This window comes from Anser brachyrhynchus (assembly GCF_964034855.1).
Source record: "Anser brachyrhynchus genome assembly, chromosome: 2".
Lineage (NCBI taxonomy): Eukaryota > Metazoa > Chordata > Aves > Anseriformes > Anatidae > Anser > Anser brachyrhynchus.
In genome coordinates, this window is record NC_137695.1 from 10477523 (window position 1) to 10502276 (window position 24754).

Below are 24754 nucleotides of genomic sequence, written 5' to 3' on the forward strand. Positions count from 1 at the left end.
AATAGATGGGGTACTTCAAGAGCCAATCTAATGGTGTTATTTTGCTAATTAAGTGTCTGATCTTCATATCAGTTTATCAATATCTAAGAAAAAGAATTATTTTAGCTGGCTGAATGGGCATTTACATTAAAGAAAAAAGAAACTTATACACCCCTCACACACATTTTGGTGAAAAAAAAAGAGCTATTTCTATGCCCTATTTTCTACCAAAACTATGTTACAGTTTAACTACAGTGATGATATGCAGTCACATCATTAACCTCATTCAAATAATGCTGGCTCTTTAGTTTATGAACTAAGACTTATTCATTTCTCCCAGCATGAGTCAGGACAAGCCCTCAAGACTGCTCATTTTAATCTACAAACAGAACTGGCAATTAAAATACCCAGAGTATACCTCACAAGTAAGGCTTTAAATATATCACCACTGTAATAATTCTCCTACTTTTGACTGGAAAAAAAGACTAGTTTAAAATCACTGTCACTAATGTCATATGTTTTTAGGTGTCGTAGATATCATAACATTCCTAAAGTAGACAATGGATAAATGGTAACTTAAGGACCATTGGGGAATCTGCTCATTGATGGTAAATACTGTGGCTCCTGGATCTGTATCACCATGAAAATGTGTTCCGACAGAAGCAAATAACCATAATAATTCTTTTCGTTTCCTAAGCTTGAAAAGGAACAAGTTGTTTTCTATGTGTACCTGTCTAAGACTTTCTTCTGCAAAATAATTGTAGTATATCAAGGAATGATTAGCTGTAAAATGCAATTATTTTTTTTCCACATATTTTGAAACACATTCTTGGAATATAATCATTTTTCATTATCATTTTGCTTAAACATCTCATTTTCAAGAATGGAAAATTAGAACACACAGCATAAAGCAATTTGTCTTTCAATATAATTGCGTGTGTAGGTTTATCTTGTTTGTGAAGCTTGAAGGCCAAGGGTTCACAAACAGATGTATTTTAGGTAAATAAAGTATACGCTGTAAAAAGAAAACAACAAAGCTAACATTTTGTAGCCTTTGGGGAAAAATACAAAAACTTTCCCTCCTGTTTTCTTTAAAAACAATTAAGAAAAAGTCTAGCACTAATATGAACGAAAGGAAAATTAGGATAGCTATCTTTAGCTGCACTTAATTCTTAGAATTAATACCTGGTATGTTAACATTGCTTTCCGTTAATATATTATGGATTTCTGTTCTTCCTTGAGTATCTCCTTTCTTCATTTGTGCTTCCATCTTTTCTTCTCCATTTTTTCCAGCACTCTCTTCTGTTTCTTCCTGAATGCCAGCAGTCTGAATTGCATTGGCAATAGTATCAGCAATCTCATCCAGTTCCGTTGAGCTGAGATTCTCCACATTCACCTGGTGTTTCTCTAGGTCCTTCAATACATCTTTAATTAGTGTTTCTGGATCACAAAACAACATAAGCACAAGATTTAGCTGCATACAAGAAGCATATGTGCTTGTATCAGTATCTTTCATTCTTTTCTGAAAGGTATCTTCTCCTTAACAACGATTGTCTTTTTTCAAAAGTTCAGTTGTAAGGGACCTACAAAGATCATCTGGCTCAACTGCCTGACCGAAGTTAACCAGACGTTAAAGCATAGTACTGCGGGCATTATCCAAATGCATCCTGAACACTGACAAACTTGGGGCATCAACCACCTCTCTGGGAAGGCTGTTCCAGTGTCTGACCGCCCTCACAGCAAAGAACTTTTTCCTAAAGTCCAACCTGATAAAGGGGAAAATATTATCAGAAGGGTTAAAGAAAAGGTTTTGCTTCTCATAGCACTAGGAAAGAAGAAGTAGCAAAAGGCTCTTCTGCTCCAAGGAAAAGGCAGCAGGACATCTGTGATTAATTATTTGTCATTGGGAAAAAGAGGCTGAGATGTTGGACACATCTGTTTTGTTTGTTTGTTTTTGTTTTGTTTTGATCCCACAGTGTTAGAATCATAGAATCATCTAGTTTTAAACACACCTAAGTGTGACTGTTAATAAAGCTGTGTCAGACTGTGACAGCCAATGGAGATTATGATACCCCACTGAAATAGTAGATTGTTTTGTACAGGAAAACAAGTGTTCAGTAATGAGAGTCAAAGACTTAATCTCACAATCTGTGTCAAACTCTACAGGCCAAGATGTTTAGGACTAAAATTTGGTGGAAGCTAATAGCAAATGCTGAATATTTTCGTTTCTACTTTTTATTGTACTGTATCCACCCCCTATATAACAAAATATAGTACATACATAATGACTAAATGCTTTAATTTAGAAAGATAATCTGCAAGACAAAATTGATCTAAACTGCAAAAAAAAAGTTTTCACCAGACCTGATCAAACTGAACTCAAGAAACGTTTTCAAGAAGCACACCGACTGTCTAGAAGATGGTCATTAGGAAAGGGTGCATAGCAGAAATGCAGGAAATTAAGCTGTAGGGTATACCAGCACTGCCAGATTACTACAGAAGTAAGCAGTAAGTTTCTGCTTAGGTATCACTTGTGTTCTTATGTTTTATAGAACTATTGACCAATAACATGACAGAAAAACCTAAATTATTGAAGCAGAGCTAATAAAGTCAGCAAAGAAAAGACAGAATACATGTCGGTTCAAAATCAAAACTAAAACTTTTCAACTAAATGTATAAAGACACATTGCAAGGCACATCACAGTAGGAAAAAGTATTCTTGGAATACTGTTTGATTACCTGACATCACTGCATCTACAAAAGAATGAAAACCACCATGATTTCAGTGACTATGTTTTTCAAGAGCTTGTATCCATTTATCCATTAATATGAATAAGCCATGATGTACAGCAGTTAAAAATCTATGAATTAGATTTTGAAGGTTTTTGCAAACATCTGCAATAATATTTAGAATTGTTAATGACCATATTTAGTGCAGATGAGGGATCTACCTCTGTATTTTTGAACTCCTTTGAAAATGTGGTATGGTCATGCAAAATGTGTATGCCAAGAGTGAGAGACTTCTAAGAAAACACATCATTCATTAATGTCATTTTCTTCATACACAAACATACCCAAAACAGCTGATTAGAGTTCCAAACGTGAGTTTCCCACAAGCCAGATGCATTTCCTAACTGTTGAATGATTCTGACTGCTTTAGGGTCCCTCACCTTTTTCAAGCATTTTTGATTTGTTCAGCTGCAGAACAGAAACTACATTTCTTTCCCCTTGCATTAGAATCCCTGTTTTCTAGCCATAACACATTGAGAAAAATGTCAATCTGGTTCTGTGGCTTTCAAGCTATTAGTAAACTTCTTACCTAGAAATTAGATTTATGAAAAAGTTTCACAAACACTTACATGTGTTTAAACACTTGAAGTACTTCAGTGTTTAGTAATACTATAAAATTTTTAGTAGAATACATAGGGAGACATTTCCAGCAAATTTGAGCAAATAGAACACAATGAAAGCAATTGTGTCATTGAGTAAAAGTTGTATAAACTATGTTCATTCATTCAAGATAAACAAGCCAGATCAAGGTACAGGAATTCTGTAAGAGATTCAAGTCTAAAGAAGCTTGTAATTCTGATTTAAAAAATCAGCAATGTGGGGTTTCCAAACAGAAAGAAAATTTTGAGCCTCAGAAAAATAATTTGCTCCTGCATTTGCCTGCCAAGTTTTATTCAAGCTAGGTTCTGACCATTACATCAATATTTTAAGACAAATCTTAAAACAGAATTATGTTCAGTTAATATATATTCAAAATAGCTCTCTTAAGGTGGGACTACATGGATTTTTGTTTCATTTGTTTTGCAACCAGCTGTCAAGACCAACTACTGAGCTACTCAACAACAGACAGTCAACATAGCCTTGTCATTTCCATTCTATTTCATTTTTTCAAAATCTACTTTTCTTTGTATCTATTACCTTCACCAAGTCTTACCTCTCCAGCCCACTTGCACAGGTTCATATTCAATAACCTCAAACAAAACGGAAATGGAAGAACAGGGAGCAATCACACGAGAAAATGAATGGCCATAGGCCATACTCCTGTTACTACTATCAGGCTCACTGCGGGTCCTTCTGTTTCATTAAACAGACCTGTTACAGATGAGCCTCCTGCTCCTCTGATGCTGCTGTTCCTACTCTGGTCAATGCTACCTGGTCACAGCTCATCAAAAGAACAACTCTTAAATGCGAATTTTTGCTGGTGTGAGTAAAACTTAGGCATCACATGCTGAACAACTACAAGTTTGACAAAAAATGCCAAGGAGGAAGGCAGTAACCAAAGGTACTAAATATGAGGGAGTAGCATCGTGTGTTCAGTATAATAGGATAAACAGTCACCACAATGCCTATAACAGCCTGATGAAATGGAGGTCTACATAAAGAGTCTTGCTAACTTCATGAAATTATGGATATGCTGTTAATATATGTCCATGCTAAATATGGGCATTTCCATTCTTATTATGGCATTTGTTTATTCTTGCAGATCATTTGCAAATGATTGGACAAGGCTGATACACAAATAAATATAAATGCATCTATTTAAAAACACCTTTGGATAATTTAAAAGAATTATTATGAATTTCCTAAAATCAGAAAATATTGTTGTAGAAAGGTCAAAAAGCAGTGTGATACTGCAATGGGACAGCAGTTAAAGAGCACATGTACTTGAACACACGTATGCCTGTGTACAGCCTTTATACTCTCCCTCAAACCACTTTGAAAAAGAGTCAGCAATGCTCAGCCATGTTTCACAGGACTTATACTGCAATACAGATTTCTGCTTTAGCTCCAGCCTCTGAATTGAAGGAGGCACATTGTGTTTCGTAGTTACTATGGAACTGTGATGACCTTAAAAGCACATATATCATAATGATATAATTTTTAATATCAGTTTCACCAGTTGAATTCCCTCTAGTAAGTAACAATAGCAGCTTAGCAAGGGAAAACAGCTTTTTATTGTAGAGCACTTATGGTCCATACGCCACTGATGCAACTGCCAAAGCCAGTTTGCTCAACAACAAGTGGCGTGGCAGCAGTAACTTTGCTGAAATCGTAATGCATCCCTTCCTCCTCAGGATGAGCAGTCCCACATGGTGGACTGTCCTTTTCTAACCAATCATAACGCCACATATCAGCTGTCCTCAGCAGTTGGGAATCACCCAGACAAGACAGATCTGCAAGACAGAGAACATACACAAATATTCGTGCTCCATAAAACATCTGAATTACTAATTTTGTGACCTTAACAAAGCGATGGAGAGAGAGATATTCTGTAATATTTAATGCACTGAAAATGAGTAGACTAGAACAAATCACTTAAAACTGAGCCAAATTCTAAATACTGCTGGTGCAGAAAGCAGATTAATGATTCCCCTATTGCACTGTGACTACAAAGGCAGCACCCACACATATCACACTACTCCTAGAGGTAATAGTTTCCAAATCTGATAAAAAATAGCTCCACATTTCCTTCTCTTGTATTCCTCCCTCAGGGTGCCTTGTTAGCTAATTTACCTGCCACTGTTTCACCACGATTCTCAGTGCTAATCTGCTCAGTACCTTCTGGATTGTTCTGCCAGTTAATTTACTTTGTCTAATCCTGTATTAGATGCAGCAGAGAACTGAGCTCATGTGACTGCCCTGCATACTTTCCAGTTTTTGAACAGTTCTGTGGTTTAGATAATGCAAGAGAGAAACAACTGACAAATATACAAAGATCCTGAAGCACCAGAGAGACTGGAGAAAGACTAAAAGCAGAAAGTGATCTTAAAGTCAGCCTGGCAAATTTGAATCCAAACCATCATCATTCCAACAGACAGCACTTCAGACCATGAAGACAACGTTATCTGTCCTCACTACTTCCTTAAGAGACTATTAAGTGGCTCAAAAATACAAAGGAATCCAAATTATTTCCTACTCAAATGATCATAATTTTATATCTATGCAACATTTAAAAGCTAATGCAACGGAAGAAGTTCCTACAGGGCACATTATGTATGTGAAGTCAAAGCAGCACAACCCAATGAATTGTGAAACATGTTATTCCCTCTAAGTGTTAAGCATTTTTTTCCCAGTTGGCTCCTACCAGGAAAGGTGAAGTGGAACAGCTGGAGGATAATGAAACCAGCATGTGCCTAGTTTGTTTTGAGTCTAGCAACAAAACTGTCTAACCTGTGCAAGAGACTTACAGTGCCACCTGGATTTGATTTTACATTATAGTTCGTTCTTTGAAACCTATTATCTCTGGGCACCATACCAAGAATGCTTTCACTTCTGAGCATCCTTTAGATTGCAAGCATTATCTTTCCTCTGCTGCAACTTTGATGTTTTTGTGTGTTCTGGTTTTGGTTTTGTTGATTTAAAAAATAAAAATAAATAAAAATAAAAACAAAAAAAAAACATGGAAAGGGAAAGGAAAGGGGAAGGGGAAGGGGAAGGGGAAGGGGAAGACAAGGCAGAAGAGAAAGGAATGAAGAGAAAAGAAAGAAGAGAAAAGATAAAAGAAAAATGACCAAAAAAACCACACCCACAAATCAAAGAATCTTAAACTTTATGGATGATATTAACTACAGAGGGGACTCAAAAAAACCCTCTTATATATCACTAAATTTACTGGAATAGTGTTAACTACAGTGTAACAGATGTAACTTCTTGGCAATGGCTGAGAATCAATTCTTTCATTTTTTCAGGCATTTTGGACCACTGGAATAACATCAATAGTTAGGTTAGTTTAGAGAAACAATAAAGTGAATGAGAGTTTTTTTCTAAACTCTTCTTGATCCCCGGCCATGACATGAAAATCCACCTTGCATTACAAAGCAGCACTTAAAATGCTTCACAGCATCCTATGAGATGTTACACTCCATGTTCATTTAAATATCTGTCAAACTATCACATACAAAAGCAATCAGGATGTTGTCATAGTTAAGTAGCGTTAGCAAAAAATAAAAAATAAAAAAGATGCAAATTCAGCAAATGGGTTGGTCATTATAGATGTCCAGCCAAATCTAGCTATAAATGCACCTGTTTGGATTACTGCTTTTCCACGCAGCCACATAACTGAGAGATTCCTCCCCTTTATATGTTCTGTGCCAAAATATATGTCAGTGTTAATTTCTGTGTCTAACTTTGAATTTTACCCATGGTCCTTGAATTTCTAGTTAGACGCAGAGAAATTGAACAAAACTAGGCATTTCTATATTACCTTTATATAGTGTGGGATGCATGCATAAGAACAGATGTGACAGCAAAGATATACCCATAATTATGTGTTGTTTGTAAAATGCTTTGAAAATATAACGAGTTACATAAATGCTACAGCTTACCAAGTGCCATGTATTTCTGCATGCATATGGAAGGTGGGTTGAAGAATGTGGGTAGATGTTTGCAGGAAAAGAGTAGTTAGGATGGTGAACATTAGTATTCTCAGTATTATGGTAGAAAGATATAAATATGTCAATAGTAAGAGATGTATCTGAATAACTATATATATATATTTCAAAAATGTTCAGTGAACATGAGGGAAACGTCAGGTAAGTTAAAATAGATAAATATCAACTTTACCATCCACTACACTCAGAGGGTCCTTTGGTTCGTCCTGGGAAGCAGATTTATGATTCAGCTTCTCAGAGGTTGGCCCCAGCACTCCAGACGCAGGCTTTGTCTGGAACGGTTTCTTCATTTTGAAATCTTCTGCTTTTCCTTTGGCAAAAGTTCCATCAAAAGGGCTGACTGGAGAAGAGTAGAATCTATCAGCATAAATGTGAGACCCTTTAGTCCTGCTGTGAGAGCTTTTATCGTTGCTTTGTGCTGACAAGTTCTGAGTGATGTACGTATGCAGCGCAGCCATCAGAGTTTTTTGGTCAAGCCCCAATTCTGGCTCTGATGAGAACTTGTCTGGCTGAAGCTGGTTGAAGGTCCTCCCACGGGGATTTTCAGCGTACTGTTGATGGGATGTTGATGTGTGGGCCAAAGGAGGTTCTCTTTCTTTGGGTTTTTGCATCAGGTAGTACCTAATAGGATCATTATAGATGTAGCTCTGGAGAGAGTAGAAGGTAGAAAGAAAGGCCTGGGTCAGTATTGCTTCGTAACTGTTATTGTTATGCAGGAATCACAGGCATAACACTTTGTGTTTTACCAACTGGGAAAACAAGAATTAGAATCTGTAGTGTGTACATAGATTGCAACCCTTAAACCGTTAAGTTTGCAAAGAGGCATTATCACTTTGGTAAAAACTTTGCAAAACAATTTATTAGATTATTAAAAAGTAAGAGAAAGAGATTAGAGAGAGAAAGATAATATTCAAACTTGATGTTAACTATGTATCCACTTTTTGTATTCTGTTGGACAAAGACAATTCAGTAAAAGCAATTTTCCTTTGTATTTCACTAGACTTCTGAGAATAACTTTTTTTTAGATTACTTGCCAAAAACTAGCAAGCAAAAATGAAAATGACTTGTTTTAAAGAACACTGAGAAAATGTAAAAAAAATGTTGTATATAAAAGATACTTTGTTCTATTTTAAATGAAATTGTTCAGTTTTTCACTAAATTAAATTTGTAATCAGGATGTCCATTGAAAGTATAAAGAAACGTAAAAGCAGCCATTAAATAGATTTTGAACTCCTTGATTATTTTTAAGTAAAACAACTCAGCAAATTAAACAAAAATTTGTAAGATGGTTCAATTACCCTACAGCCACATTTTAATTTGAATACATGCTGAAAAAAAAAAAAAAAAAAAAAAGGGGTAAGAGTGGGCTGGCACTAAACTTTTCTATTCTCAGTTTCAGATTTTCAAAGATGCACCAACAGGAAATCCAAAATTGCATCTAAACATCTATTGTTTTCGTGGACCACTTTTGTTGAAGAAATTTAATTTTGAGCACAAACTCTAAATGCCCCTTAACTACTTTAAAACTTAAAAAAAATAATAATAATTAGTACTACATATACTATAATTTAATCCTAAAATCATTTTTTTTTTAATGATCGCAACCTGGAGTCAGGATTTTATCTTTTTAACAAACCAGTTTTACCATCTCTGTCGTGTTTTTGTTGTTGTTGTTTTTGTATAAATGGTCATACAAACTACACTACAACTTGAGAAGCTTCAGATAGTAATCATTTCAACTCTCAGTGCTGTGAGTTATAGCAGATCTCTGCACTGACAGCAGAATGGTTTGGGACAGACAGCTGCAAAATACATCCACAGAAATGCAGAAACTGCACACCCCAGATGAGAGAAATTAGTAGAATTCAGATAGAAAATTCATCATTTATATATTTCCTATTAGAGTTTTTAAAGGCAAAATATATAAGGTCATGAAGCTATTCCAGAAATGAATAGAAACTTTTATATTTTATCTAGTTCTTTATTTATGGACAGTAATTTTTCTCTCCATCTGAACAATGCATTTCTTCTGATAACAGACAGTTGATTTTATAACACCCTCAAGGGTTATCCTCCCCCTGAGAAGTGACTGAAGAGGTTCAATCCATGATACCGTATCATAATTTGTAGATTTATGTCTCATGCAACTTTTATTACCAAAAAAAAAAAAAAAAAAAGGAAAAAAAAAGGCATTTGGCTTATTTGGCCTGTGATCCACCAACACAAGGCTTTTGACTTCTGCTTTAACGTGGCATAGCCTGTTTTGTTAATGCCAAGAAATTGGACTAGAGTAAGACAGTGTCAAAGAATATAGCATTAGAGATCAAGCAGCCTCGTGTGTGAAATATTTTGATGTCCCCCGGGACCTGTATCAAACAGCAGCACTGTGGCTCTGGTTCAGTGCCCCAGCTGCAGGCAACGCATGGCTCTGCTCAACACCAAGGGGGGAGCCAGTTGTCAGAATACAAGTTGAACGCTATCTACATACTTAATGGCAAATCGTGGACGTGAAAAACTACTGGTCAACTGTATTTCTCTCTCAGTGTCCACGGGTCTTTGCATGGGGTAATTAACTCTTAATGACACCGCCCAGGAGGAAGCGCAGAGGACAATGCAAAGCAGACCCAGACACACCAAGCACTCTGCAGACATGTGCACCACATCTCCCTTCCCTACCTCCATGCTCCCTGCCTTGCCCTCTTTTGGAGGACCTTTTGGGGACAAGGGCAGGGAGAACAGGGAAAGAGAGAAACATGACAGAGGGAGAGGATACTCCCCATTCAGCCAGGGAAAGACATTAAATCAGTTTGATCCATCTCGTGTAATTATACGCTAATTTGGATCTCTCTGACATACAGCCTCCTCTTTTGCATCTATAGATTTAACAATAAACCAAATCCTAGGGAGAGCATAACTGCTAGACACTCTCAACCACTTTTGAAAGATTAGGGTCAGGTGATTTGGGCTGGCTTTTGATGAGCTATTTAACAAGTCTAAATACCCTTTAACAGTAACAGATCTATGATTTTCTGCTCTTGCAGACAAGCGCATCTAGAAAGAAAATGCAACACCGAGTGATTGTATACAAATTGCATATAAGTAAGAGCCAGTCCTGGGCTCAGAGCTGCACCTCTGTCAAGAAGGGGCAGCCTCTCGGCAGCTTGACAGGTCACACTTCGGGCAGCAAAGGATGAAATATTAGAAGTTCTAATTAAAGCCTAGCATCGACAGCTCAGCTGTCTTCACAGTGCACTCAGTTACCAGCCCATCCGATGTAGCTTAGACTGACTTAATTAAGGGTCTCTCACAGCTGTATGGCAATCCTCAACTTGGATGACAAAAAAAAAACAAACACCTTCCTTGCTCCTTGCCATCTCAAAGAAAACAGCACCAAAAATGTACGTGCCAACAGAAACGTGCAAGATACATATAAAAATGCAGCAACGGATAACTGCAGCCGTAGACTACAAGATTGTAGAACTATGAGATTGCAGAACTACTAAAAATACTCTACTAAGTATAAAACTGGTTTATACTGAGTAAGGTTAGTATATAATTCCCTATTATTATGAGGAACAAATTTTTAAACAGATAAGGTACTGTTCAATTATCTCATGTCATTGATATAACATATTTAAAAATTACTCTGAATTGCTAAAACACTCATTTAAAAAAAATATTTCTCCATCTGCAAAAGATTTTCCTCTCGTTCACCACCTTTCAAATAAGTTATCTCAATAATTCACACATTATCAAAGAAACCCCACGCTAACCTTTCTGAAGATAGAATTGTTAGGGCAATGTCTTCTATAGTTTAGGTATGTAGGTAACTGACATTTTCTGTATGAAAGTTCACAGAAGGGCACATTAAATTACACCTTGCAAATGCATTCTGGAAGTCTACAAACTATACTTTTTGTTTTACAAAAAAAATAAAAAATAAAAAGGGGAAGGATGAGATACATACATCACAAGGCATAGCTAAATATTTATGCAATTTATCCACCAAGGAGCAGACAGATTTGAATGTCTGGCCCAAGAGCAGAAGGAATGGAATTAAATTTATGACAAAATAGTTCATTTCTTGAGAATACATTTGCTCAATGTTATAGGGAAATAGGCTAACAAAAATTATTTAGCAATGCAGAAGGAAAATATGTCCCTCCCTCAATTTCATTTAGCCTTTTCTCTTTGTTTTCTGTTTGTTGTTGTTGTTGTTTGTTTGTTGTTTGTTGTTTCAGTTATTAATTCATGTTTGCTGCCACCCAAATTTGTTGGACTGTGACTCCACCTACATTATTTTATTTACTGTGTCTATGTGAGATAGTGACATTACGCTCCCTAAAATTAGAAAACACAACAAACACTAGCACCAGGCCTTCCCTCATCAACTGTGAGCTAAAATGAAAGTTTCCAAGGGCTACCAAAAATAAAATGATCTCATACTTTAACTCATTGTGTGGAGGGAAAGGAGTTTAGCTTTTTCTGTCGGAAGCAGTCTAGGTACTTTGCAAACCGCACACACTTGCCTCATTTCAACCTGCTACATAGGAACTTGCACGTACTCATGTGAACCCCAATTTCACCAACAACACAGCAGAACCAGCCGATTGCTAGACCAAAGTGTGAGCTGTGAGTTCATACACCTCCATTTACCATTGCCTTGAGAGAAGTTCAGCCAACAACAAAATATGAGGGCTGTATCAGTGTTGTGGAGTGGATCACAGTGCAAAAGTCCTTGGGACGGAGCTGGGTAAGCAGTACAGCTGTGTCCTTATAGCATCACTGCTAAAGCAGCCAGTCGTGCACAGCCCCACACTAACAAAGCTTTAATTCTTCACTGTTCCCAGGCAGTGCTGCACTGTCAGGAGGATACCTTAGCAGGCTTCAAGCTAGCTGAAGGGGAAATCTCTGCTTTACAAGCCTCTGTGCGCTGTAGACATGATGTTACACACTCTGCACCAAATTCGTTGTTAGGTTTGTCTGAAAATAACAGGTAAGCCTGACGAAAAAAATTCAATTTTCTGAGAAATAGTGGAACAAAAGCTTTCTCTACCAACTGATAATGGCCTTTTTGCATACAGTAGAGATTGATATTATATCATGCAAGAAATCACTGGGGGAGGGGGAGAAATAAAAAGAACTAGGAAGATTGATACATAACCTGGATACCAGTAAAGAGGCCAAACAACCAGTGCCTCCTGCAGTGATGGTACAGTACCAGGCCCATGGTCTTCTGACAGATTCACAAGCTTAAGGCAACAGGGGCCATTACAGCCATCTCATATGACCTATTATTTCACTAATTTTCTGTAGCTATCTCGTATTTTCTCCCTGAGAATTACAACAGCATTGAAACTATTTAAGGACTACGTCAGAGAAGTAAAGATGGCAAAGATTGTTAATTAACATCCTGTAGTTTGCAGTGTCAAAAGCCTGATCAAGCAAAAGGGCTTCTCAGAATCTCCTTTGGTCAAAACAAGTGATGACTTTGCTTCCTAATTCTGGTTGTGAAACCGCAATGTAACAGAATTGTCTGGGGCCTGACTGTACAGCGTTCAATAATCTACATTGCAGCAATTTCAGTTGACAGAGATTTGATTGTGAGCAGTGTATTCTACCATTTTTAAACAAAACAACCTCCAAAATAAAAGAGGAAAGATAGGATAACTACATTGCGTTCTTTCATGTATAAGTAACTATTTAAAAAAATTCACTTTTAAGTCACAAATGTTCCCAGCCATTCTTGGTCTCCTTTGGGATGTTCTTAGCTGCACGCCTACCCTTCAGCTTTCTCCAGCAGACTCTCCTGCATGAATAATTCTTATCATTAGTTGTCATTTCTCGTGATGCTGAGGAACTTGTTGGCTTTAGTCTTCATAAGTAACTGCTGGTTGTTGTCTCTGTTTCTGACAAATCTGCATCCTATTGGATACAATGAAGTTTCTAACGCACTACCTTAATTGTGGAAGGAGTGGCAGACCAGTAGCATGGAAGCATACTGGCTGGTGCACTTGTCTGACCATGCCCCACACGTCCATGCCACGACAGTCTGTCCTATCGTCTCAATAAACTCAACTTCTAACTATTCTCCTGGGTGAGGAGCTGTCTATTCTGTGTGCCCGTGTGCCATGGTGGTTTGAGTGCCAACCTCAGAGGCAGGCTACCAGATTCATGAGCTCCCTAACATTAGAACAGGAACCAATAAGGTGACAAACAGCCCCTAGATGGTAGAAATTGTGCAGCGTGGTGATCAGTGCCTATAGATATACCAGGGTTTATCAGCCTCCCTTCTATGAGAACAGTTTGCTCATATGTCAATAAGTCTGTTACTTAAGGTTTCAGCGAAAGATGTTTAAACACATTTTCTCTAGGCATATGCTGATATATTGAGCTAACTCATTATCTAAAGATGATTTACATAGAAACATGAAGATCTTCATCTGCCAAAAGTTGAGCACGTTAGCACCAATTCAACATATTTTTAACTTCAACATATGAGTCTAGAGACTACCTTTATCCAAAGAAATGCAAGTGAATAGAGATCTGCAGGATCCATATCTATAACAACCCCACTGCAAGCAACCGACCATTTTCTAGACAACTGCTTCATAAAAACTGCCTCATAAAAAACATAAGTTGGTTGTTGCATTGTCCTGAAATATATATACAAACACACTGACACAGACGTTAAATAAAAAAAGGTTTAAATTTTTGTGGACTCTACTCTCACATTTGATGACTGTGATCTAAAAATAAATATGGAATACACTTTAAAATTTCTTTGCTCCACCATCTTCCATTTATTGAGCACAGTGTACTGAAGTACACCAAGTAATATTTGCAAAACAAATAGCAGACTTGCAGGAGAAATTACAGAAGCAAAAACTTTAAACACGTGGCATTTGGCAAAATAAAGAGTTGTTTTTGAAAGGGTAGGGAGGGGTCTGAAAAAGAAGGAAATCTTATTGTCCAGTCAGTATTTGAGATTTTAAAATTATCAATCAATGCTTCACCCATTAGTTACTAGAAAGTAATGAATTGGCTTTATAAATAAGCCCCCAGATCTGACACACACCATTTATAATACCATTTCTATTGCACTTGCACCTTCAAATCATTGAACAAACTATTAATCTTTATAAGACAGCTGTGTGATAAGGGATTAGGATTTCTATGTGTTTCATGGACATTCTGTCACCCCATTGTACACAAACCCACAGACTGTAGGTAAAGCCAGGTGTTAACTCTGTGACTCAAAGGGCATGGTACTGGCACTAGAATCTTCTCTTGCCAAATTATTAAGCTCAAAAAATAAGTCACTTGTCACATTAGATCTCTAAAGTCTGTATTTATGACACAAACAGCTTTCATATAATTTTACCAGGCTTTGTAGCCATGATTCTGTTAGACCCTTGAAAGTACAGGTACCAGTCCTTCCAGAAAAAAAAAAAAAATGAAATCCTTGACAGATGCATGTAGATGTGGAATTTACCACGTTTTATTTTATATATTTATACATTTGTATATTTATAATACACAAGATAATTATGGTGTATTTTATATATATATATATTCAAAGTTATACATAACTTGGAAATTCCTTTTTCTCTTCACTGATCATAAAATGAAGTTAGGCTGACTTGCACTTACACAAACATTAGTATTTGGTTAAATGAATTCTTCTCCAGTTCTTTTAGGGTTTTGGTTTTTTGTTTGTTTGTTAGAGGACCTTAATGTTTCTATTTAACTTAAAAGAGCCATGGAGAGGAAAATGATCCAACAGATGAAGTACTCATCTGGGATTTGAGGCTTAACTTTAAGGCTACGCTCTACCAAAATATTCCTGCATGACCTCAGAAAAGCTATCTAATCTGTGTGTGAAATAGGAATATTAGTTCTTCCCTACTTTGTAAGGGCATTAAGTAAATAAATACATCAATGTTTTGAGACATTCAAATATTACTCTAATGGCTGTTGTGTAGATATGCCAATAGACAGGCAATTCTGCAGCTTCAGGGAGGTACTCTATCAATTATTACTGATATTTTTACTAAACTGTTTATGCACAGGGTGAATTACATTTTTCTTGCAGAATCCAACGTATATGAAATATTAATTTTACCATTTATACAAGCAGAATTTAAATGTATACACTGCAGAAAGGTTTTTTGCTTTTCAGCAGTCAGCCATCAAATCAATTTCTGACAATCTTCATTCAGCACTGTATTTTAATCAGTGTTAGACAAATAAGGGTCCTGCTTTTCTGAATTACTGCTCCAGATTAAAATAAGCAATGACTGCATAATTTCTGACTAGTTAATCAGCATAATCACTGTTTGCAGATAAGTTCAGAGTATATCTCGCAGCATTTGTGCACTCTGATTTTCTAAAACAAATAATAATCCTTTTTAATAATTATTACACATCTTAGTTCTTTCAGGAGATCAATTACAAAGCTCCAATCGATTTTCAACCCAGCAAAGCTATGAGTACGCTTCCCTGAATGTGAAAGGGGAGAGTCGAAAGTTTCCCCTTGTGCCAAGGACCAAAATATAAGATTTACCAAATGCCCTGCCTAACCTTCATAAGCTTCAAGATTCCAGCAAGCTGACTGCCTCGAGTATTTACTTGCGCCTTTTCTCCTTTCAGCACCATTGAACTGCTGATCTAACAACCAGCCATAGCTCACTGCCACTAACCAGTCTCTTTATCCTCTCATTTTGCCCTTCATGATTCTTCAAAGACCTTCTTTGATGAAAATAAAGATTGTTTTTTCCAAACAGTCCTTTAAAACTTAGAAGAATACCTGAGACTCGGAAATTTCTGCAAACACAATATTTATACACAAAGTATGCCTTGAAAATAAATGCATGTAATTAAAAAACAAAGAAAGAGGAAACTCCAGAAAATGAATGAAACTCCCCAAAGACTCCAAGTTAATCAATTTTCTCTCCACACTACGTCCTGGGGCCTAAGCAGCACACCAGCCTGAGGAAGACCCTAACTGCAGGTGGGACCCTCATCTGAAAGCCTCAGAGGCCAAGTCAGACTGAAGGAACAAGAGCAGTGACTTGTTTTTTCTATCCTTAAAAACCTAAACCATTAAACAGAGACCCCTGCAACAAGAAATGCAGCATTAGGGGAAGTGTAGCAGACAACCTTCTTAGTCCTACAGTCCTTAGGTGGTGGACGTGGCTGCTGCATCTGAAATGAGCCTGTGCAGTGCTACAGCACCAGAGCAGTGCACTTGTATCAGCCTGAGGCATTAAAAAATTAAAAAGCCAGGCTATCAGAAAGCATGAGAATATGTACAAACTGTAGATCGAGGAAAAAAAGGGAAAAACAAACAAACAAACAAAAAACAACAACAAAAAAGAAGCCAGTCCAGCTGAGTTATTTTTATTCTCTTTCTGGTTTTGAGACCTTTAAATACACTTGGATCACATTTCAAATCTTTTCTCTTTCTATGATGACTAAAAAATTATTCGTAATCAGATGAAAGCAACATAATTGAAATCACATGCAATTATTCAACTGCAGGCATTTGGACTTTCAAAAAATATATATAATATGAGATCACTGCCTACTGCCTGGGCTAATGCTTGCTGAAAAGTAGGCAACAGCAGCATTTGTTTCCATCCTGATCATTTTTGTTGCCTCTCTTTCGGCTTTGTTGTAATGTCCACTGTGGACATGGCTACTTTTTTTTCCCTTTTTTTCCCTTTTCCAGCTCCTTTACTTAAGTTCTCCTCCAGGCTTCACGCATACCCCCTGCTATGTTCTGCTCACGCAGAGCCCAGCAGCAGGGCTACCAGCAGCAGCAGCAGCCCAAGTGAGCTCTGGTTTTACAGCTGGATGGCTTTAGAGATATCAGCTATGTGCTATCCCTTACAGCCCAGCAAAACTGTTTCTCAGTTTCAGTAGAAATGTATAAACGTGGACTGTTTTTTTCAGTTTTGTCTGTGTGTGTGTCTGTGCCTGTATGTATGTCTGTGTGTATTTTGCTTATTTGTTTGTTTTCCATGGAAGAGAGGTCTGCTCTAACTGGAGGGGAGATGAGCAGGAGAATTCACACACCTGAAGCCTTTGCATTTCTTGCCTCAGTAGGTAAGAGAAGCCAAGCTTTCTCATGCTGTGCATGTGCCTGGCTATATGCTATTTTTCATACCAAGTCCAGGTTCAGCAGAAAGGAATCACAAAGATTGATAATGCAGCGTTTTGTGAATGGTAAAACCTTCATTAAGTGGAGTGGGAAAAAAAAAAAAAAAAGGAGAGAAAAAAAGAAACAACAACAACCCAAATTCCCACTAGCTAATGCTTAAGTAACAAATGCCACCAAGTGCTCATTTTCTGAACAACTCTTTCCAGCTGAACTGGAGTGAAATGTTCTTTACAACTCTAATCCTCAGGAAACAAACTCACCAAATCTTCCAATTTACTGTTATTTATCCACTGGCAGAGTTATTATCAGCTGGCTAGATTACAGCCTGCAGTAGATACTGTCTAAATACTGAGAAAAAACATTCTAAGTTAGTGCTTCCAAATCCACTCAAAGGAGCTCTTGCTATAAATGGCAAACTTACAGGTTTTGTTCCACCACATGATTTAAGCTTGACAGTGTTATTTCTGTCACTGTTGTATCAAACCTCTATCTGACAGCTGTTTGAACAACAGGCATATGAAGACAGTTTCCTGTTTTAAGTTTTGCTCTGGCTCATTTTACAGCTTTGTACATAACTGTATGGGTACTCTGCTTGGAAATGGTGAATTCTGTACTTTAATTCTGGTAATACGCATGTGGAACACAGTAGGAAAACTAAAGACCAAAAGTTTATAAAGACTGATTAAAAATATGTAAGTTAAGATACTAAATAAAACTTTTGGATTATTTTAAACCCTCTTAGTCTTTTCTCTTCCTTTCTTTTACTCTTGTCCAGAGTCTTCTGATGACAGTTTCAGAACAAAACAGAACCCACTCAGGGAGTCTGCCTAGAAGCACTCAATTTCTGCAAGATTCAGCTATACTTCACAGAAGGTAAGGTATCAAAGCAACCAGAGCAGCGTTACATCTCCTGTTCCCCGACAGCAAGGCTGAAGTAACAGAGGTAAATATATACTTGAAAGAAAATGATTTTGTAAGAAGGGCAACAGCCCAAAAGCTGTGATTCTAAGTAGGGTAAAGTACCTCTGTCTTATCCTTGTTTTTAATTAGAGTAATGCAAGAAAGCTAAAAAAGATAAGAACTTGCTACAACTGTGTAACATAGGTTCATCTGTGAACTACAAAACAAGACATCAAGATTTTGTTGAACGTGCTTAAGATAGTCATTTACGACTTCAAGTGTTATGACCATATCAAATACAGCTCCTGCAGTTACTTTCCTTCATACTCTTTTCTAGCCATTAAATTTTACATTTTTTTTCTGCTTCCTGGAGTAGCACACATTGTGTCTTCTATTTTGTTTAAACTTATTCCATTAATGACCCAATGAATTAAGGTACAAACACAGTGTCCCTCTTGTTTCTTTTTAAAGAACAGCAGTCACATTTGATTTGCAAAGGACAAGAAAACATCTCCAGGATCATGTAAAATTCATGATTTATTGCTGATTTTTAAGATATTTTTCCTCTCCCTCTTTGTCTCTTTCTCTCTCTTCTTTTTTTAAATTTAAATTATAGGTAACATGTCTGGCTCAATGTCTGCTGCTTTAGAATGCTCCTTAGTAAATAGAAGCGTACAGTTTGCTTCTATACGTGCTTCATTTCCAGATTTCCTCATCTTTATCCCACTCCCCCAGGCTTCAGAGTACCCATCTCCATGGCAACACTCGATAAGGTTGGTGGGTGGTGTTATCACAGCAGGCTTCCCCACAGAAGGTCTCAGCCATATGGATTATTTATGAACTTGCATGACAGCACCAGACCCACTGAAATACTTCTTGGGCAAGTTTTCTCTTCTCTTAAAGCCAGCGATTCGAAGCAGGGCATCCTCACTGCAGTCAGTGCCCACGAGTAAAGAGCTGAGGCAAAGCACCACAAAGGTGGTCAGCCATCCATCCCCAAAGCTGCCTTGCCACTGCCTGCAGGTTTCTTCTGCCCCAGCTGAGTACCCATTGACATACGCTATGAATCGTAGCTTAGTTATACATCCCAACCAGTGAAACTGGAAACTTGCAGCTTCTCGACAGAACAACGCTTCAGATGTGCCATGATTAAATCGTTGATACAACTTACACTGCTGTTGGGAGTTGCTGATGCAGAAACACTGCAGAAGTTCTATGTTTCTGAGTTAGTTCTTGGAAAAAAAGCTAGCAGTTTGGCTTGGACATATTTTCTTCACCTGTTTTTTCTTTTTTTTTCTTCTAAATCTGAAGTGCATTTTTAGATAAGGTTGTTGCATTTAAACTGTATTCATACAAACAGCACATACCAATTTTTTGAAAGAATCCCTATAACAGCAGCTTATTTCTTTAAACCAATGCTTATTTTGAACAAACATACTTTTTTGAGCAAAAGATGTAGGACTACGAGGGCCTGTCATGCATCCACATCATCTAATCATTTTACAAATTTATCAAGCTCTATTTGGAACCAGATAGATTTTCTCTATTTTTTTTTTTTTTAAACATGGCCAATACCAAGATTTACTAGGTGTGATTTATCTTCCTAGCTTTATCTATTATGTATACAATCCACACCTTAATTGGTCATGATAAGCTTCCTTCATGATCAATAAGTAGGAATTTTTGAGGCAAAACTCATCAGATCTATTGTCAAAATCTGTTCAAATATTTTTATTATTTGTACTCTAAGCACCATAAACACCAAGAATTCACAGAGTAGTTCTGTCAGCTCTTTGGAGAGGAGCATTACAGGTGCTGTAACGGGGGTTCAGATCAGCCAGTGAAGATGCTACAGCTTTTATCCCACTCTCCCTCTTTCCTAACATAGAATCAGTCCCTAATTTAGGTAAAATGTTCCAGATTAGAAGAGATCTGTGGTTTACAGTGTTGAAGCTGACTCAACTCATTTGAGGAGAACTTGGTTAGTGCAGTTATGATAATCAGTTGGAGGAGGCAATAAGAAACAATGTCTGGTGTCGGGACAGAAGGGAAAATTGAAAAATAAGGAAAGTTCACATGAAAAGAAAGCCAGAAATCACAGAAAGTAAGAACTATATTAAAAATACAACCTTGACAGAAGCTTTGTCGTTCTTCTTCCTTGGATATAAATTTGTAGCTGCAGACTGGGAGAGAATATTTAGATATTTAAGATATTGCTGAAGTGACTTGGCCAAGTTCACATCATTTTCCAGATCAGAATTTCTTTCATTATCTGCATTCTGTTCCAAAATCCTGTACAGCAAAAGCAAAGGAAGGAACATTACCAGCCCGCACAACATACAATGTGCATGACATAAAAGGTACTGTTTTACACTGCAAAACACTGAAGTTACTTCTATTCGGCAGTTCTTAACAAAACAAAACAAAACAAAAAAAGGCATTCAAAAGCTTAACAACCACAAAAGTACAGAAAATTCAATGTTTCAGCAGAAACAGCATAAAAAAATAATTCACTGTTAACAATTTATTTCATGAATCAAAGTTAATGATCCAACAATAAATCAAATAAAATGCCTACTTTGAGGCCAAGTCATATTCAGAAGAAAACATTTGTAAAAAGAAACTATGCATGATTAAATTACACCCCAGAAAAGATATAAGATGGCTCCGAGACTTCAAAAAATTGCTGGATGATGATGAAAATCAACACCATTTGGGCCCCACAGCAATTTACAGAATATGGTAAGACTCCTGAACATGGTGAAATAACTGAGCAAGTCAGCTCCAGCAAAAAGCTTAATGAGGGAATAATGAGATGGGAAAAGTATCTCTTCTGATCTTCTCAAGTGCTTGGGAATCGCAAAATAGCAATGTTTCTTGACTATTTTAAACAGGTCTAAGTGACATTTGCAAAGAAAAGCTAAAAAGGTGATTAACCAACAGCAGCGTAGAAGCTTTTATATGGGATTCAGAACGTTGTGTGCAATGAATCTGAATTATTACCATCTCTCCTCATCTATCTCAACAACATGTCAATGATGATGATAATTCAAATGTCAACACCAGCAGCTATTTCATTCCTCATGCAAGACAGCAGAGGGAGTGTCCCCAGTCTGTTTCGTTACCTGTGAGTGTCACATCATATGGAGGGATGCAGAAAAGGGTCACCTTTTTGGTGCCACCATTTCCTATCTATGTGCCCACACACTTCAGTGAAGAACAATTCCAGGTGGAGGAGCTTTCCAGCTCGGGAAGAGAAGGGATCATTTCACTTTCAACACCTCCACACTACTGTAAGCAAACTTTTATTCCGCTAGCTCATGTCATGGTGCTCATTTGGGAGCACAGCTCGAGAGAGTACCTTTATCTTATTTTCCAAATCTTGGGTTTAATTATATTACTTTATGCACAAAGTAGCAGACTTCCTTCAATGTTCACAGCTGTATCAAATGCGTGTCCTGATTAATTTAATAGCGATAAATGTAATTAATAATCTAATTTGCTGTGGTGGCACCGCAACCAATAGTGCTCACAGGGTTGCTCACTTTGAAGAACCAGAAAAAAAGCATCCACCCCCACCAAGAGGCAGCTTGTGAGTGGGGAAAATTTCATTTTTCTGCTTTAGCAGGGAACTTGACGGCTTCGGATGTGGAAACAAATGCATCGTGGAGCTAAGGCAGTGGGGCAGGAGGCCTGGATCAGGCCTGCCGCCCTGGCTGGCGCAGCTTGGTCTCCTCAGGAGGGGAAAGCTAAGAACTCAGCCTACCTCAGGGTAGAGCCATGGCCCGGCCTTTGCAGCCCACAGGGAAGGGAAGCTGTGAAAGCTTCACCACACCCTTCCATCTCCTCAGTCCAGACTTCTTTCCTCACATACAGAACAACTGACACAAATGGGACTTAACCAATGCCTGTGAACAATCACACACTACTGCCTCACTTTCTCTGCCCAGAATATACCTAAGTTTAATGCAAGGAAGGACAGCCCAGACTGCTCTTCTTACATTCCCATGCTGAGGGCCTCCAAAGCAATCATGTGCAATTCCAGGAGAACCACCAGCTACCCAACGGGCACACAAACTCTAAGAAAATAAAGTTAGCTGCACAGAACACTATAGAGAACTTGACAACTTTGCTTCCTTCTCATGCTGGTCATATTATTCTCTTATTCCAGAGTTCTAAATTCTGCCCTTCTGTGGAGGGTGGATGTGCACGTAACGTTATCCACCTCCTTTTCAACTTAAAGCCAGGCTAAAACTGTTCTGCACTTTTAGAAAGAGACGGGCAGTATGCTTTCTGCTTCAATAGAGATGAACTAATCCAGAGAGGCTCTCATCACAGAAGGCATCCCAGTTTCAAGCACTCAACTTTCATTTATCAACTAATTCCAACATCTATCTTTGCCTTTCTTCACTAACTTTGAAAAGAAAGGAAAAACAGAAATACCAGACCAAATTCTGCCCTGAGGATTTCCACTGGAGCTAATGGGAACTGAATGCACAGATAAAAGATAGTATTTAGGTTAGCTTTTCAAGCAATTATTTACAGTGTATAATCACTTGCACTGGTGGTAGAAGCAAAATCTGAGGTCTATGATTTCTCATTTTTTCTTACAGAGATAGTAATTTCTCTCAAAATTTTGTTTAAATTCCATATTAGATATAATATTTTATCCTATAAACTGAAAAAATAACAATTAAAATGTAAAATACTGACAAAGCGTACATTTAATTGATGACAACTTTAATAAAATCCTTCAAATAGCTCTGAAAGATTTGTTAAAATCTTTGTAGTTCACCAATATATCACTGTTGTTCACCTTGTTAACACGGAAAGTAAAATGCATTAAATGAGCTATTATTGTAACTGAATTAAAATATTTCCTTTAAATTTGACAAAGTGATAGTGGAAAATGGATGAAAGAGGACTATGTAAAAGCACCTGGTGAGTACAATGACTGTCATCTGAATTCTTGTTGTGCACTTATTTGGAAGCATTTTCAGTTTTATTTTATACAGAAAAAAGGACTTTGCACACAAAGAACTACAGTGTATAAAGACAATAACGTACATACTTATTTATCCATAGAAATAATTGTACTATGCTACCAAAAACAGCGCGTTGGAAGCTTTTACATGGAAATATCTGAATCTCTGCACCTCAGATATAATGCTTTTCTAGAATGTTCTCTATTAATAGATACCACACTTTTTAGAATAAAGAGTTTCTCCCTTTTAAATACTGTGAGAATCTTATTACTGACTTAATGATGGTTTTATTATAGAAATAATGCTATACCCCACTTTATACATTGAAGCTTGCTGGAAACGTTTGTGGTTTTGCCTAATTGCACCAATGAACACAACTGACATTTATTCCCTGTGTGCAGAATGGATTTTTTTCCCTTTATCTTGGATCCTCTTTCAAGAATGGTTTTTTTTTTTGAAATTTAATAAGGGCCCAGGAAATACCATGTACACTCCAGTTAGCCACCAAAGAAAGAACTTTCATCTTGAAATCAAGCTCCCAGTTTCGTTCGTTCTTTTTTTTTTTTTTTAAGATGAAATCCATGTCTTCTGTTCCATCAGATTTCATACGCACTAATTTAGCCTAAGTCAATTTACCTTTCAAGTGTCTGAGTCTATTTTCTTGCTCTCACTAACTCTGTGGGGATTAATGACTCATTAATATGACTTCATATTGTCTTATTACACACTTTATCCTTAATAAAAGGTCTCCCTGCCATAATGTTTCTTTGATAATGAGATACCTACACTAAGTTGCTTTTTTAATTATTTAATTATTGCCTGATAATACTTTAGCAAGTGTATTGAGCACACTGAGCATACAGCACTTTTTATTAGAATCTATAAGAAGCCACGAAAAAAGTTCCTACTGTTCCCTGACCTACAGAATACATTGCAAATGGACAACCAGAAAAATCAATTAATGTTTTAAACTGTTGGCACATAAGATAATGCTTTCAGAGGCACAGCTTGGTAACTTCAGAAAATCTATCGACAATGGGAACAGCTATAAGTGGAACACATTTGAAAGTCTGATGTTCCTAAAGTGCCAATACACAAAATGTGTTTTTTTAAAAGTATAGTACTAGTTAAAAATGCAAAACAGTTCAAACCTGATCTCAACAGGAACTCCTAAAAGTGATCATCTGTTCTCAGTATAAAACCTAAATTATTTTTTGTATCTTCTTATACATTTTATTTTTTTGTTGTGCTTGTGGAAATCTGGCCTATTTTATCTTAGTCTCATGAATAAAAGTTATAGGTACAGCCATTATAAAAAAATAATA

The 24754-nt window shown here is 37.1% G+C and overlaps 1 protein-coding gene across 4 annotated transcripts in view; it reads right to left on the reverse strand.

Annotated features, from left to right (window-relative positions):
• The window catches only part of PTPRN2 (protein tyrosine phosphatase receptor type N2), a 645529-nt gene that overhangs the window by 394681 nt on the left and 226094 nt on the right, over positions 1-24754 (reverse strand). For all 4 annotated transcript variants that reach the window (XM_080579571.1, XM_080579572.1, XM_080579573.1 and 1 more), the window contains 3 exons: positions 20574-20736; positions 7552-8026; positions 1165-1419 (listed from right to left, as the gene is read on the reverse strand). In XM_080579571.1, the coding sequence (XP_080435697.1) occupies positions 1165-1419; positions 7552-8026; positions 20574-20736 (893 nt within the window). The remainder of the gene's footprint in view (positions 1-1164; positions 1420-7551; positions 8027-20573; positions 20737-24754) is intronic.